The sequence below is a fragment of the Danio aesculapii genome, chromosome 2 (assembly GCF_903798145.1).
Source record: "Danio aesculapii chromosome 2, fDanAes4.1, whole genome shotgun sequence".
NCBI classification, from domain to species: Eukaryota; Metazoa; Chordata; class Actinopteri; order Cypriniformes; family Danionidae; genus Danio; species Danio aesculapii.
Genome location: NC_079436.1, coordinates 9,547,635 through 9,566,047, shown reverse-complemented (window position 1 = coordinate 9,566,047; position 18,413 = coordinate 9,547,635). Strand labels below are relative to the sequence as shown.

Sequence of the window (18,413 nt, the reverse complement as noted above, 5' to 3'; positions counted from 1 at the left end):
TTTGGAGGACATTTTAAGTTTTGAAACTCACAAGATGTTTTAAAGAGCTCCTATATGTCAAAGACCAAGGCAAATTTGATTTCTCACAGCACGATTCCTTCAAGAAAATATGCTACTTACAGTATACTAATACATCATTCAAATGGATGGATGGAGAGCACTTTATAAGTATGCAATAATAAATCATTTCTCATTTGCTAAATATGACTTCATATACGTTCATTTATGGTTAATATATTACAAGGCTGGGTTATTGTTTTATTGGCTCATAAATAATGCATTAGATTCTCATCATCATCATGTTTATTAACCCTTGTGTGCTGTTGGGGATGTTTTCATCCACACTGGGGTGATTTTGGGTCTTAATTTGGCCACAACTTTCTATGTGTTTCAGCAAATGGAATGATTTTTGATGACAAATCTTTTTCAGACAAATGCCTTGAAATTTTCAACTCAACACTTCTCGGGGCAAATTGACTACCCTTTCATTATGTTTGTGGCTCTTTTTGCCCCATGGACTTTCATTATAATGACATTTTCTGAGGGCACCATATAATCATGCATTCATAATTGTTGGTGATTTTTCCTATTTGGTAAGAGCTACATTTGCTAAATTACATACAGCTAAATTTTGAATTTTTACTGTTGATCATCAGTTGCCACCATTAAATCTTTAGATAGGCTCTTATAATGGAAAGCAATAGGGGCGAAAAAAGGCACCAACATAATGAAAGGGTAGTAAATTTGAACAATACGCAAGGTTTAAAAACATTCTTTTATGTATTTTACATATGTTTCTACTATTTCAATCATTTCTATAAATACAAATGGGCATCTGAAGTATACTTATAGTCCATGAAAACCTTAAGAAGCGATTTATTTAATAATAAAGAATGATAAACAATGTGTAAATAAAACATACATTGATTGATACACATTTATCTTTAATAAACAATTTAGGAACACCTGCTAATAATGCAAATGATGTAAAATAAACAGTGTATTACCTGTACAAAGGGGGTCAAAATAAAAGTAAATCTATTGTGATTAATGTTTAAAGACAAACTAGCTTTATAGTAGCAAATATTATTATTCGAGTAAAATCCTTCCTAAAATGACCCTTTTCATATTCATGGTTAACAACAAACATTATGTTCCTGTAATTTACCAGGTTCGGCATGCAATATTTCCCATTTATTCTTTGATCTACAATCAGATGCAGAGTGCAACAACAGGCCTATTGTGTTTTTGGCCTTTCCGGGGACAATGAGCTCGGACCTCAGAGAGAATTTTTAGGATTTAATGAATCTCCCCCGCAGCAGCATTAACAGAAGTGTAAGAGCCTGCTGTGGCTGTAATGAAGTTGTGATTTCTCTCTTCTCTCTCACACACACTCTGCTGATTCTTGCCCTTGACTTCATGCCATTTGAATACATTTTATAGCTGCTTTCCATAAATGATGAACTATCTGAGCTTCTAAATAATTTTTATTCCTGGATAAAATCCACAGCGTTGCGCCACGGCTATAAGAAATGAAAAGTCTTCGCTATGCTGCACAAAGATAATAAAAATGTTAATTAAATACAGTGATGTTAACCTAATTAGTTTCATGATGAATTGGGAGCAGATGTAAGCAACTCTTGCATCATTACACAAACAGAAGTAGGCCCGCATAGTTGTCGTTGCTTTTGTGAAAGTGCTGATTTTGTTGTTAAACTTTTAAAAATCTGATGATTTAGATAATGTTCAAAAACAGAATATGAAAGGGGAAAAGTTGAGTAAATGAGTGTGGAAAGATTCAGACAGACACAGTTAGTAGAGGCACTGCAGCGTTCTCTGTTTTTGGGGGATTGCGAATTGCAAATACTGGATTTTTTTAATAAAGCAGAAGTAGTACATTGTTAGACATTTTATAGTATTTTTGCGGTAACTTACTGGGAGCACTGTTGCCAGCAAGTTACTGCAACAGCCTCTTTACAGTAACTTATTGTACTTGTAAATGTGTTTTACAGTAGCAGAGCTCTACCACAATACTATTTTACAGTAAAATTGCCTCACCACAACTTCTTTTTATGGTAAAAAGCCCACATTTTAATTTTACTGTATGAAAATTTTTACAGTACTTTTACTGTAATTTATTTACATTTTAGACTAGCAGTACAAAACCCTTGTTGTTAGTATTTGCTATTGAATTTAATAAATTCCAAACAAGTGACAATTTTTTCATTACCTGCCACATTTCTGTCTTCAACAACAGTAGCAGTACTTGATTACTTTGATTACAGTAGAATACCACAGATACTTAATTTGCAGTAAGTTACTGTAAAAGTTTTAAAATGACTCACAATGCAGTGCATATTACAGTAGTGAACTGTAAAGATTGTATGTGGTATTTTACTAGGCTTTTTACTGTAATTTTACTGTAAAACTGTGGTAAAGTCTAACAGTGTACTCAAGTACTTTGATTACAGTAGAATACCACAAATTCCTAATATGCAGTAAGCTACTGTGAAAGTTTTAAAATTAACCACAATGCAGTGCATATTACAGTAGTGAACTGTAAAAATCGTATATGGTATTTTACTGGGAATTTTGCAGTAAATAACTGTAAAATTGCGGTAAAGTCTAACAAGTACTTTGATTTCAGTAGTATACCGCAAAATCCTAATATGCAGTGAGCTAATATATAAGTTGTCAAATGACCCACAATGCAGTGCATATTACAGTAATGAACTGTAAAGATCGTATGTGGTATTTTACTGGGAGTTTTGCAGTAAATAACTGTAAAATGTGGTAAAGTCTAACAGTGTACTCAAGTACTTTGATTCCAGGAGTATACTGCAAATTCCTAATATGCAGTAAGCTACTGTAAAAGCTTTTAAATTACATACAATGCAGTGCATATTACAGTAGTGAACTATAAAGATTGTATGTGGTATTTTACAGGGCGTTTTTGAAGTAAATAACTGTACATTTGCAGCAAATTCGAACAGTGTACTCAATCTCTTTGATTCCAGTAGTATACCACAAATTCCTAATATTCAGTAAGCTACTGCAAAAGTTTTAAAGTGGCCCACAATGCAGTGCATACAGTAGTGAATTGTAAAGATTGTATGTGGTATTTTAATGGGCATTTTTGCAGTAAATAGCTGCAAAAAAAATTGCAGCAAAGTCTTACAGTGTAGGATACATTTTAAATGGTTAGTTCACCCAAAACTGAAAATTCTGTTAATTAATTTGTCTCACCCTCATGTTGTTCCCATCCAAGACCTTCTCTCATATTCAGAACACAAATGAAGATATTTTAGATGAAATCTGAGAGCTCTCTTATCCTCCAAAGACAGCAAGGCCCAGAGACTTTCCAGAAAAGGAACCATAAAACATCCTTTGTAACTTTTTGGCCTTATTTGGACTTTGAACCTCTGGGGACCATTGCTGTCTACGCTGAAGCTCTTGGACTTCACCTTAAATAGCTTAATTTGAACAAAGGTCACCAAGGATTGGAATGGTATGACAGTTTTTTGGTGAACTAGCCATTTATATAAGCAAACAAAGTAGATGTAATTTGTACATAGCCTGATGTACAAGTGAATTCACAGCTCACACATGCAATTTGATAATCATTTGTTTGCCCATCGTTCAGTCACTGTCGAAGAAACAGAACAACAGTTGAATTTTTCAGGAATAATGTAACCTTGATTGGGGCACTTCTGTGGATCTTTACCAATCGCTTCAATCAATTGATTTGACAAAGGTAATAATTTCTTGTATTGTGTCTCTCTCTCCAGGTAACCGAAACCAGGACCGGCCCTTTGGGCTGCAGTAACTATGACAACCTCGACTCTGTCAGCTCCGTTCTGGTGCACAGCCACGAGAACAAAGTTCAGTTGCAAGGTAAAAAAAAAACCTCATCCTGACACGACTCTGAAGTGTTTCCAGAGGTCGCACTTGTGTGATGAGCCATGGCCGTTACACGATCAAAGCCATTGTCTAATTAGCCTGCTAATTATACACAAATCTTGAATGCTGAGAGTTGACTGTGCCTGCTAATTAGATTAAAGGATTTAGCATCTGACAAAAAGCAGGAACCGCCGACTCCCAGCCATGGAAAAAGAAGAGGCATGTGTGGTCTCTCTCTCACCCTCCTGTGTTTCTCTTTCCAGGACTTCAAGCTATTCTGCCTGCTTATTTAAGGAGTGGCTTTGTTCAGGCCGCCTTAGGCTACATAGGCTGCAATGCTGAAGGCCAATTTGTGTGCAAAGACAATGATTGCTGGTGCCAATGCGCTGCGGACTTTCCTCAGTGTAACTGCCCAGAGGCTGATATCCACTCCCAGGAAAGTTACCTGGAGCGCATGAGGGACGCCTGGAGGCTGGAGAACCAGGAATTTCAACACTCAGGTGCCAAAATGTCTAGCTTTTCTCTTTTTTCTCCAGGGAGCATTTTCATATTCATACATACACATGAGGTGCAGGTGTTTCCGTTAGATTGTTAAACTGCTTGGCTAGTTTTGAGGTAGTTTGAGACATTCTTGGTCAATCTACTTTATTCACGATTGACACGTTAGAAAAATACATATTGGAAAAAATGAGATAAAAATATACCATTACAAATGTTAAACCTAAAACGAGATTAGAAGTTACTTTAGAAAATGCACAACCAACTGGGATGGATGGATAGATGGACGGAATTATAGATCTTTAGAAAAACATAGAAGGATGGACGGATGGATGGATGAATGGAATTATATCTTTAGAAAAACATAGACAGATGGATGGATGGATGGAATTATATTTTTAGAAAAACCTAGAAGGATAGATAGATAGATAGATAGATAGATAGATAGATAGATAGATAGATAGACAGATAGATAGATAGATAGATAGATAGATAGATAGATAGATAGATAGATAGATAGATAGATAGATAGATAGATGGATGGATGGATGGATGGATGGATGGATGGATGGATGGATGGATGGATGGATGGATGGATGGATGGATGGATGGTTGGAATTATAGATCTTTAGAAAAACATAGAAGGATGGACGGATGGATGGATGAATGGAATTATATCTTTAGAAAAACATAGACGGATGGATGGATGGAATTATATTTTTAGAAAAACCTAGATAGATAGATAGATAGATAGATAGATAGATAGATAGATAGATAGATAGATAGATAGATAGATAGATAGATAGATAGATAGATAGATAGATAGATAGATAGATAGATAGATAGATAGATAGATAGATTGGATGGATGGATAGAATGGATGGATGGAATTATAGATCTTTAGAAAAACATAGAAGGAACTACTTTCTTCCGCCATTCAATCACTTCTGCAGTATGAAGAATTACTTTCTTCCACCATTCATTCAAATCTGCAGCTGACCGTCAAAACAGATGAAACTATTGGTTAAAAACATGTCACTTAGAGCTAGTATTTGAATGATTCTCTAGCGTTTAATGTCTAAAGTGATGACAAAACATTTTAAGATTATAAGGCTGAACAGCATGAAATGCCATCAGTCTAGACAGATTTTCCAGTATTTCTCTGTTGCACTCAGGAGATCACAATAATTAACCCCGAAAAAGCCAGACCAAAGCAAACACTAGCAGATTACTATGGTATAAATACAGCACTACAGCATACAAAAGAGAGAAATCAAATTAGAATGTCACGTACCTGAGTTTTTTGTTTTATAATGATTTGATCAGCTGTAGTTTGAAATACGAAAGAGAAAAGTTTCGTTTTTCTCTCCTTAGGACTTATTATGCGGTCTCTGTCGCCATGTTTTGGCACAACCGTCTTTGCTCGTATGACAGGCTGATTGCCGCCAACATGCTGAATCTCTGAAATTATAAATATTTAAAATATTTATATCTTTTTAAATAAACTGCATAATTGCAATCTAAACAACTACATTATCACCTAAAAAAGCCTCAAAAGTACATTATGTTGTCCAACAGCTGCAATATTTGTCAAACTCTATGTGGGCGGAGTAATACAGAAGGGTGAGGAGGCTGTACGCTTGCTGTTTATTTACTATTTAATATTTAAATAATATTACATAATAAACAAATAATACATAATAACTTAAATTAAACTGATTATTAGATTAAGATTCATAAGAAAATGCCATTTCAACATTTCTAACCTAATAGTTACTAATCCTTCATTTGTAATTGGGATTTTTTTACACCATTCCATGTAGACTTGATAACAGAGAAAGATGATGAAATTTGTATGAAACCGACCAATCGGAATCAAGTATTCTACAAAGCCATGTGGTAAACTATAATAGTATACAATTCAGCCAAGAACACAATACAAGACAGAAACGTGCTCTCTTGTCCACTTCGAAAGTACATTACGCAGCAGATAAACAGAGACTAGATGCTACAATTAGCAGATTGAGTCTCATCCTGAAATTACATTCTCAAACCAATGCTTGAAAACGTCAATAAACAACAGGCGTACGGTTGATTTGGAAAGAGAATAGAAGAAAAACTGTTCGAAAATATGTTTGGTAATGAAGTTCTTGAGATTTGGCCAGCATGGCTCTTTTTTTGTGTGTGTGTTGTGTTTATTCTCTATTCTGCTGTCTCATCCTGCGCTCATACTCACAGAGGGAGGCAAAAACACACACAACTTCGATTGCTAGCACATATATGTGTGTATTTGCTACATCTTTACTCTCAACAACACATCAACTACTGCAGCTCACAAAATTTCGGTGGTTTCACAACACTGCCGTGGGTGCAAATAGCTGTACGCTGTGTGGGAGATGCTATTTGCACCCGAGTACAAATAGACACTTTGTATTTAAAAAATAATTGATAACATTTTGAGAAGAAGTCAGCATGAATGCAAAGCCAAAACATGAAGAACATTTGCATTAATGCTTTTAGAAGATGCTTTTATCCAAAGAAAAAATAATAGAACAATTCAGATTTGAGCATTCAATCATCGTTGTGCACAATGCCAGATTAATGAGTATATTTTGACAGGTAACATTAGTGTATTTTATTATAAAGAAACGGTTTCTCATTGCATTTTTATGTAGTTTTGCATACAGATGACAGTAGCTACGTTTCCATCCACCTATTTTTATGTGCATTTTGGATATGCGCATAAAAATAATCAATAATCTTTATATTCGATAAGAAAAAATGCGCATAAACAACGATGGAAACACTTTTACTCAGTGGTGGATTTAGGCATGGGCAGTATGGGCAATAGCCCAGGGCGGCATCTTGCTAGGCGGCACAGGGAGACATGCAAAAAAATATGAAAATTTATAAATTTAGAGTGGTAATCCCAGAAAAAAAAGACGTTAGGGGCCATTCACATTTGGCGTCTTTTGCACACGCATGTCTGCTTATCTCTGTGCAAAAAAATTGCTTAAAGGGGCTAATAATATTGACCTTAAAATGATTTATATATATATATATATATATATATATATATATATATATATATATATATATATATATATATATATACATATACATATATATATATATATATATATATATATATATATATATATATATATATATATATATATATATATATATACATATACATATGTATATATATTTATACATATACATATATATATATATATATATATATATATATATATATATATATATATATATATATATATATATATATATATATATATATACATATACATATATATATATATATATATATATATATATATATATATATATACATATACATATATATATATATACATATATATATATATACATACATACATACATACATACATACATACATATACATATATATATACATATATATATACATATATATATATATATATATATATATATATATATATATATATATATATATATATATATATATATATATATAAACATATGTATAAACCTGGTCATTTCATGCATTTTTTTCCTGATTGTATAGCTATCAAGTTTTTAAATTCCTCTGAAACACATTTAAGATGAATATAAATTTGATCACTCAAACCACTTGAGGAGCTGATCTGAAGGTTTTTGAAGATTTAAATGTTTGCTTTTTAATCCCCCAAAACACCTTTTCCATGCAAATGAATGGCAAAATCACATAAAGCATTTACAGTATTTAGTTGAAAATGGTTGTGTGTACTTATTTTTATATCCCAGTGGGGACTTAAACTTGACTGCACATAGACTCATGGGGACTTGTGTCAAAATTGAAGTAATCATAGGTAAAAAAATGCTTCTAAATCACAAAGAATGAAGTAGAAAATGTTAAGGAAGATGTGTGTTTTTAGCTGCTTCTTGAAAGATGTGATGGTCTGAGCAGTTGTTGGCAGCACTTTCCATCAGAGAGGAACAGAAAGAGTGTAAGTGCTGAAGAGTGACGCTGTGCCTCTTTGCAAGGAAAATACAGGTCTTGGTCTTTCAATGAGACTCCTGAGCTCTCCTGAGTGAGCAGACTGTTTTCTTTAAAAATCCACTGCCTGATTGATATACAATATAAAGATTGTACAAGAAGCACTGCAATAAATAAATTTTTCCCGGCGCATGTTTTTTGAAATATTAACATTTATTTTACCCTAGTATTTTCAATGGTGTTTCTGACAGCATGTCACCCTGACAGCATGTGCATGTAAACGATCTTTCATCTCGTTTTACGCTTGAACAACTAAATGAAGTCTATTTAACTGATTATATTTTATTACAATACAAGATCGATGCTGTAAAAGGAACCATATAAAATGGAAAAAAATCACATTAACCATTCACTGAAAGTTTGTCGGTATGGGAAGAAACATTGTCTTATAATGTGTCTTATAGTATGTGAAAAGGAAATTGCTCTGAAAACTTTATTCGTAAAAATTTGTTTTATTTGCTCATGCCCCAACACTCAAAAAATTACATTTACTGTTTGTTAAACGTCGGTGCCTAATGTGCGCTGACATATAGCACCAACTTGCTCACGGTGACCCGAGCTCAATTGCCAGCTTGAGGTTCTTTGCCGATCCATCCCCTTTCTCTGCTCCCAATGCTTTCCTCTCTGAAATCTCTACTGTCCTATATCATAAAAAGTAAATAAATAGATAAATAAGCTGAAGCAACACAATTCTTTTGGGGGGACAACTTAATTGTTTTATGTTTAATTCATTTAAAATTGTAAAAACTAATGAGTTAACCTAATTCTTTCATGTTGTCCCAACACAAATTGATTGAGTGTAAGCCAGCATTTTTACAATGATTGATGATTGGGTTTAGGGGGGATTTTATATAGGTTTTATATATATATAAAATATAAATATATATTTATATTTTATATTAGGGGGATATATATATATTTATATTTATTTATTTATTTATTTATTTATTTATTTAATTTTTATTTTTTTACTTACGTAGACTACCGGTCAAAACTTTGAGGTCAGTTTTTTTTAACTCCAATATAGATTCAGGATTTAAAAAGTTTTGATTCAGCATTTGTTTTTACAGCATGCGCAAATGGCGGATCTGCGTGAACGGGTGCGCAGTTGTACAAATCTACATTTGCTGACAGACAGTTTTGGCTACTTATCAGAATTATGGGAATTATCAGCAAACAATTTTTTATTGGATGAACATTTTTAGTTTTATACCTTACCCAGAAAATAAAACTACATATAAATACATTTAGATCATTTATTTTAATCATTACTATTGGAATGTGAAGAAACTTTCAATCAGCACAACAAAAACTGTTTCTGAAGACAATCACCCACTGAACCTTTAACATTTAATTTGCTAAAGTGAGACACTTTATTGTATTTTAACAAAAGATAAAAATGTTAATGTATACTGTAAAAAAAAAAACTAATAAGAAAATTTATATATATATAGAATATTCTATTCTATTCTATTATATTATATTATTATAGCTAATGGGAACCTATTGTGAAGCATTACTAATAACATGTATGCTAATGCTAGTAGGCTAATGTGGCAATTTTATTATGAAAATCTTCGCCAAAACACTGCTAATTCAGATCTCCATTTTCATCAGATGAGTTCCAGAGTTTCATGGGTAAACTACCAACACAGAGCGCTCTCAATTCATCAAGAATCCAGCAGTTGTGGAGGACAGACAGCGCTCTACAGCAACGCTACAGGCAGCTAGAAAGCCGCATTAGCCTCCTGCTTTCCAAGACCCGGCGAACTGCTAACAAGCTCTTCAGCCTCAGCAAGAGATGCCGCACGCAGCCCAAAATAGTCTCTCTGAGGGAAAGGTAAGGTTTTTTTATAGGCACACATTAAACTTGCGAATCCTAATTTTTTTTGTGTGTATAATTATGCAAGTTATGCAAATGAAGCTACATGAAAAGCTGCAAAGTTTTAGTCTATGAGGAATTCTGAATGTTTGTGCATCATTAAACTCTGTGGAAGTTTGAGGTTCATGGGGTTTGAGCTGAAACTGTGGTTTTTTTCTCCAAACCATCCCATAAGGATTGAAAAAACACAAATAAAGCATCTCAGTTGTTTCACATGAAGAGTAGCCTGGTTTCCATCCGAACATGAAGCAAATCTATTAAAAGTTTGCAAGAAAAAAGACACAAATACAAATTATCGAGGCGACACGGTGGCGCAGTGGGTAGCACGATCGCCTCACAGTAAGGCCTGGGTCAGTTTGCATGTTCACCGTGTTCACGTGGGTTTTCTTCGGGTGCTCCAGTTTCCCCCACAGTCCAAAGACATGCTCTATAGGTGAATTTAGTAAGCTAAATCAGCCGTAGTGTATGTGTGTGACTGTGTATGGGTGTTTCCCAGTGATGGGTTGCAGCTGGAAGAGCATCCGCTGCGTAAAACATATGCTGGATAAGTTGGCTGTGGCGACCCCAGATTAATGAAGGACTAAGCTGAAAAGAAAATGAATGAATGAATGTATTTTATTACCATCTACCCCTACCCCAAATCTAAACCCAACCATCACGGTAATGTAAAAACAGTAGTTGTATCAAGTATTATTTATGTTATTTATTAAATTACCCAATAAATTCTATTGTATTAACGCCTACCCCACCCCAACCCTAAACCCAACCATCACAGTACTGTAAAAAATGTACTTATTGTGTGTATCCAAAGCTGTATCCTACACTTTACCAAAAACAGAGACAGCAGACAAATTTTTGGTGTAATTTTTGCTATATCAGAGTTTATTCGTCAAGTGCATTTTCATTCTGTCATTATTCACATTTATTCTTTTTCCAACAAGTCTAAAACCACCTCAAGGCTCAAATTTAACTAATTAATTTTAATTAAAGGTTTGTTGCTAAAAGGGATACAGCTCCGTGAGTTAATGAGAAGTATATATTTTATTTATTAAATTACCCATTACATTGTGTTTTAATAATGTCTACTCCAACACTAAACCTACCCTTCACAGTAAGACAAAGAAAATAGTAATTATTGTTATACAGTGTCACACAAACAAAGACTATAGAATACATAAGACAAGTCACTAGATCATTGTGAATGGGGAAAAGTGTAACGGTCAATATGGCGAATGGAGCCCCGCCTTCTAGTACAGGAGCCAATCGTTGATCGAGATATTGCGAATAAAGTTCACTTTCTAGTACAGGAGCCAATCATCGATCGCTATAGACTGACGATACTCTAGGGGAGGGGCTCAGACCAGACGTGAGCTTCTGCAGATTTTGTGTGATTCAGAATTATAGAAATGAAAGTTCTGGAGAATTAGATGTTTCCCCATTCAAACAGAACTCCGAGCATACTCCCCGAGAGGCATATCAAAGATGGCCGCCGAGTGAAATTACTTGTCTAAAAGAGACTTTGACACAAATTATTCTAAAATGATGTGCACATTTCCCATTGATGGATTGCAGCTGGAAGGGCATCAGCTATGTAAAACATATGCTGGATAAGTTGGCGGTTCATTCCGCTGTGGCAACCCCAGATTAATAAAGGGACTAAGCCGAAAAGAAAATGAATGAATGAATGATGTGCGCATGCCTATGGATCCACAGCTGTATCTCTTCTAGACTGAATTACTTACTTGCTCCCAGGGCCATTTTTATCAAAGTTGATATTTAGCCACCATGTTGGTGTTTTGTAACATCTCATTTTTACAAGGTGGGCTTTTAGCCCAACGCTCAACCCCCAACCCTCAACCTGGAGTTTACTCAATTTAGCTTAACCAATTCACCTATAGCGAATGTCTTTGGACTGTGGGGGAAACGGAGCACCCGGAGGAAACCCATGCCAACACGGGAGAACATGCAAACTGAACACAGAAATGCCAACTGACCCAGCCGAGACTCGAACCAGGGATCTTCTTGCTGTGAGGCATCATCGCTACTCACTGTGCTGCCTCTAGACTGAATTAAGGAAAATTTATTCAGAATTTGGCATTTCCATCTCTTGTTTTGTATGCGATGGAAACTCTGATTGGAACTGATGGAATTAAAAGGACAACAGCTTGAGATGTTTGCTTTATCACTCAATTTATTACAACTTAGCCACTTTATTAGGCAGACCTTCTATGTGAGAACAGATCAATGCATTTAAGCATGTAGACATTGTCAAAACGATCTACTCAAGATAAAATGTATAAGAATGTAAAAGAAAAAAACGAATGACACTGAATATAGCATGACTGTCAATGCAAGATGGGCTAGTCTGAGTATTTCAAAAACTAGGCTTTTTACAAACAAACATCTCTGGGGTTTAAAGGAGTGGTCTGATTTTTTGTTTTTTAATCCAGTGAGAAGCAGTTCTCTCGCCAAAAACACCTTGTTGATGCCAGAGGTCAGAAGAGACTGGCCAGACTGGTTCAAGCTTGTAGAAAAATAGCAGAACCTCAAATAACAATCCATTACATCCAGGGCTTACAGAGGAGAATCTCTGGACATTTAACCCGTCCAACCTTGAATTGGATGGCCTTCTGTAGCAAAAAAATGTCACCGGGTGCCATTCCTTTTGGCTAAGCAACCAAATGTGAGGCTACTATGGGCACAAATCTGATTAGCCTCGATTTCACACATTTGGATTGTAGGGTCAGAATTTAGAAGAAGAAAAAACACATACATATAGATGCATGTTTGCATTATAGCAATGATTCAGGGTGCTTGTTTTGTAGTGTCATGAGAGTTATTTTATTGGTACATTGAGTGCCTCTTTGTACCAACTGAACAGAGTATGGTGACCATATCAATGTCCAATCCAAGCACAGTGTACCCAAATCTAAAAGTACTTTCAGTAGGATAATGCACAGAGCATCTGAAAGCTTAAAAAAACAATGCCTTAATTTGTGGACGATACATTAATTAAACATAGCTGAGATCTCAATTAAGTCTCATGTGCTTTAAATGGAAACCTCTCAGCAATACAATTTACCGCTGGGTTTTTGAAAACACTTGGAAAGATTATTACACTAGTGGATTTTGATTTGAAAGTGCAATTGTTTAGCCAAGCCCGATCTCTAAGCGAATGTAAAAGACTAATGACTAATCCATTGTTTAACCACCCACTACAGCCTCTGAGGCTACTGCTGCACTAATGGATTACTTTTGTCCTGCCGCCGCTTTCAAAAGCAGATATTAGCAGAGCTCAAGGTTAGAAACCAATTAGGACTGATGCCAAACAATGCTGTTTATTGTCACAGGTTTTTTTTTGCAAATCATTGCCTTATGATCTTTGCAATTATATGCATACTAGGGATGTGCATGTTAGAAATGAGGTCGATACGATACACATCTTGATGTATAGCCAGCAAAATGATATTACAAAAATACATATGAAGCAGCTACTGATGCAATATGAGACAGTTCATCCCTCTCATAGGGCAGAATGATGATCCGATTCCAATTCGATTTGGTTTAACACAATGCGATTAGATTACTATTACAATGAAATATGAAAAATATTATATATTTTTTATTGAGATCATGCAATTATTGCAATTGCAATTAATATTACCCCTGACTCTCTCATATACTGTAAGCTAATATTAAATATTATAATGTTAAAAGCTTTTCAGCTTGGTTTTATGACAGTTTTACCTTTTATAGTAACAGTAGCAACTGTGCTGAACTTTCTCCATTGGTAGACAGTCTGTCTTACAGTGGACACATGGACATCAAGGCTTTTAGAGATGCTTTTGTAACCCTTTCCAGCTTCCCTAAACTGAACAATTCTTGATTGTTGATCTTCTGAGAGCTCTTTTGTCCAAGTGTAGCGAAGGCCAGCTAGTAAAGTGCTGTGTAGGTACACTTCACTCCTCTGACCTCTAAAGGTGCCCTAGTGACAGATGCTAGAGGTCATGGTCTTTAGTCTCCTTTTTAGAGCAATCGACTCCTATGCAAAGAATCGCCGGTTCAATCCTAGCTCAGAACGGGTTGGGTAGTGTAGGAACAGCAGGGTTACATTGGTGCCGTGATCCGGATGAAAGTGATGTTTAGAGGGTGAATGCAGCGGAGGCCAGCTAGTGAAGTGCTGTGCAGGTAAACTTCACTCCTCTGACTTCTAAAGGTGCTCTAGCGACAGTTGCTAGAGGCCGTGATCTTTAGCCTCCTCATTAGAGCAACCGACTCCCATGCAAAGAATCACCAGTTCGATCCCAGCTCAGAGCGGGCTGGGTAGTGTAGCACCGGCAGAGTTACATTGGTGCTGTGACCCGGATGGAAGTGAGGTTTAGGGGGTGAATGTAGCAGAGGCCAGCTAGTGAATTGCTGTGCAGGTAAACTTCACTCCTCTGATTGAACTTGATTCAATTTCTTTAAAACAGCTAATCATTTTAATTTGCTAATTTATTTGCAGCTTTTTCTAATGTATACTAATTATTATATCCTTTGTAAATAATAATAAAAACTTTATAAAAAAGGTATGCAGGTCTTACAGGGTTAGGAGGGTGAATATAGCATAGGCCAGCTAGTGAAGTGCTGTGCAGGTAAACCTCACTCCATGTTAGAGCAACCGACTCCCATGCAAAGAATCCCCAGTTCGACCCCAGCTCAGAGCGGGTTGGGTAGTGTAGGACCAGCAGGGTTACACAAGGCAAGGTTCATATCAGGCAATGGTTCTTGAGAACAGCAAAGTCAAAACTGGTGTGTGTTTTTATAGGGCAGCTTTAACCAACACATTTAATCTCATCACACTGATTGGTTCTTCATTTTGACTGTTTCATGGCTGTAATTAGCTCCTGGAGCAATCAGTAGCCTAGGGGTTCGCATACTTTTTTCACTCTGCACTGTGAATTTCTCCATGTTGTGTTCAACATATTATATTTGTGTGGTATTAGTTTAAGCAGACTGTTTTTTTTTTCTATTGTTGTGACTTTTCCAATGTGTCCAATTTATGCAGAAATCCAAGTAATCCCAAATGGTTCATATACTTTTCCTGAAACTGTATCTGAACAAATAGCAGAGCATTCAAATGTAAAAAACTGCATTGAAATCACTAAATTTGAAAAGTAAATAAAGTAAAAATACTACGTTTTCACATATTTGCTATAGGAAACACTCATTATGAGCTCAGGACTGTACTAGCTTTTTATTTACACATTACTCCCTTTACACTTACTGTTAGCATAAAAATATACACATGTATATTTAAAATAGAAGGCACATTTAATGTCAAACTGCATATTCTACTCAGAACTATTGCATTATTATACTTTTGCACTCCATCTATTATGTGGGGAAATAAGTCTACATTTAAAACAATGGCCACAGATTCGTTTTGTACAGAATCAAATTAGACATGATGCATTACGATATAAATAGTTTATAGATTTTCTATAACTGCACTTTATAACTTATACCTGTATCCTGCACTTGCTGCTATTGCACTGCTGGTTAGACCCTAACTGCATTTCATTGCATTGTACTTGTACATGTGTAATGACAATAAAGTTGAATCTAATCTAATCTAAAATGCCAACTTGTATCTGTTGCACACTTTTTAAACCAATTTTTAGAATCATTTTATATGATATCCAATGAACAGAGCAGATCAGATAATCTTCCCATCCCTAATGCATACCCCACAAACCATAATCCTCGTTTTTCCACTTTTTTTCCAGGCCTTTGAGCTACTGGCTGCAGTTCAGCTTGTCCATCCTGTACTGCAGTGAGAACAACCAACTTGGATTTTACACAGAGGAATTACGGACTTGTGCCTGTCCGTACGAGAACCCCTCGTGCCAGGGTGTCGTCCCCTGCGAGGTGGGTGATGGCCACCGTTGTGCTTCTTGCTCCGTGGACAACCGTACTCGCTGCTCCAGCTGCAACCCAGGTTATGTTCTCAGTCACGGGGTTTGTAAATATGCAGTACCCAACCCCACCGACCACTATCTTGGATTTGAGACGGATCTACAAGACCTGGAGCTCCGCTACCTACTGCAGCACCGAGACGGCCGCATCACAACACATGCAATATTTGTAAGCAACGATGTGCGCCTCAATGTTTGGTTTGACCCATCATGGAGAAAAAGGATGCTACTTACACTCAAAAGCAACAAGTTTAAATCAAGTCGCGTCCATATGCTCCTGGGCGTCTCGGTGCAGTTCTGCATGACCAAGAACTCCACCATAGAGCCTGTGTTTTCTGTCTATGTCAACCCTTTCGGAGGGAGCCATTCAGAAAGCTGGACCATGCCAATCAATCAAAATAGCTACCCAGACTGGGAAAAAACAAAGCTGGACATTCCTTTGGATTGCTTCAACTGGACCTTGACTTTAGGGAACCGGTGGAAGAGCTTTTTCGAGACTGTTCACTTCTACCTGAGAGGTCGCATTCGGACAGAGTCCTCTCAGGGGAACGAAACGGTCTACGTTGAGCCCCTAGAAGCAACAGATGCCTCACAGAACTTTGGATACATGAAGATCAACAGCATGCAGCTGTTTGGTTACAGCATGCACTTTGACCCGGAGGCTATCCAGGACCTGATCCTGCAGTTGGACTATCCGTACACTCAGGGATCTCAAGACTCGGCTCTGTTGCAGCTAATGGAGATCCGATATCGGGTCAATAGACTGTCTCCTCCTGGACCACTGCCATTAGACCTGTTCTCCTGCCTACTCCGACACAGACTCAAACTGTCCAGCTCAGAGGTACAGAGAATACTCGCCACACTACAGACTTTTAGTGCCAAACAGCCGTTCTACAAAGAGTACGAAGCTGCAAAACTTTGTAGCTAGAAAGCAAACCCATTTATTTTTTTGCCATTGATGTTTTGCTTTACTCGCTGAGAAGTTAATTGAACTGAAAATTATTTTATGAGGGAGGGGGGGTCACTGTTGTCGCTGTTTGATATGAAGTCATTACTGTTCATAGACATGGTATATATTTGATGTCTTTGGTTCAAATAGTAGTTCAGATGAAACAAAGTTTTGCACAATTTTATCAATTCTGCCATGTTTGAATTAAATAAAGCAGGCAAAAAGCTAGTTTAAAACAAAATTATTTCTGTTGTGTTTGTAGCACGTTGATTGTAGTTGAATGGATTCCAACTCTGGAAGGGATTATTTTAAGAACTTATTTAGCAAAACGTCAAAACGTTTTCCTGCCACTTTTGTTCAAAATCTATCAAACTTAGCTAAAACATCTAAACATGTCATATATTTATAAGTAAATCTTGCATACCAACTGCAAACATGCACACTGCATACATACAATTAAAACAAATTTGAAGTAATTGCTGCTGAAAGTACAGTGTACAGTAGGTATCACAGAAATAAACATGAAATATAAAGGTTATATCAAAGTGTTATAACATTGTTATAAATAATACATTGTTTTTTAAAGTATTTAAAGAGTTAGCTTACTTACAAATGAAAATTCTTCTATTAATTACTCACCTTCATGTTGTTTCAATCTCCTGAGTCCTTTATTGATCTTCAGAACACAAATGAAGATTCATTTAGATGAAATCCTTGAGCTCTCTGACCCACCATCGACAGAAACGATCCAGACACATTCAAAACATAATCAAAACACAGCATGTGACTTCAGTGATTCAACTGTAATCATATAAAGCTCCAAGAAAACAGTTTTTTAATTCTTAAGTAGGCATGGGACGATAACCGGTTTTAAGGTTTACAGAAGTTTGCAAAAGTCAAGGTTTTAAAACCACTAAAATGTTCTGTTATACCGTTTCCAAGGTACATGTAAGTTTTTTTAATGTATTTTTTATGTGGAGTAAAGAAATCTGTGTTTTTGAAAATGAAGATAGCAGAACTAATTTATTTTATTTAGCCTAACATGTTTAGGGTTCGAAATATTATAAATGTTTCTTAAAATAAAATAAATTGTGTCTTGTTTTATCTAGACATTTAAAAAGAATTGATTTTAGAGCAGTATTCACAATACTGTGAAACTGTGGGATTTTTATCCAACGTTATCAT

At 35.8% G+C, this 18,413-nt stretch overlaps 1 protein-coding gene across 1 annotated transcript in view; it reads left to right on the top strand.

The window, feature by feature from the left end:
• brinp3b (bone morphogenetic protein/retinoic acid inducible neural-specific 3b) overlaps positions 1-17,503 on the top strand; it is a 79,202-nt gene extending 61,699 nt beyond the window's left edge. The window contains exons 4-7 of the mRNA XM_056472289.1: positions 3,789-3,894; positions 4,164-4,400; positions 10,058-10,280; positions 16,091-17,503. Coding sequence (XP_056328264.1) covers positions 3,789-3,894; positions 4,164-4,400; positions 10,058-10,280; positions 16,091-17,207 — 1,683 coding nt within the window. The 3' untranslated portion in view covers positions 17,208-17,503. The remainder of the gene's footprint in view (positions 1-3,788; positions 3,895-4,163; positions 4,401-10,057; positions 10,281-16,090) is intronic.
• The last annotated feature ends 910 nt before the right edge of the window (positions 17,504-18,413 follow it).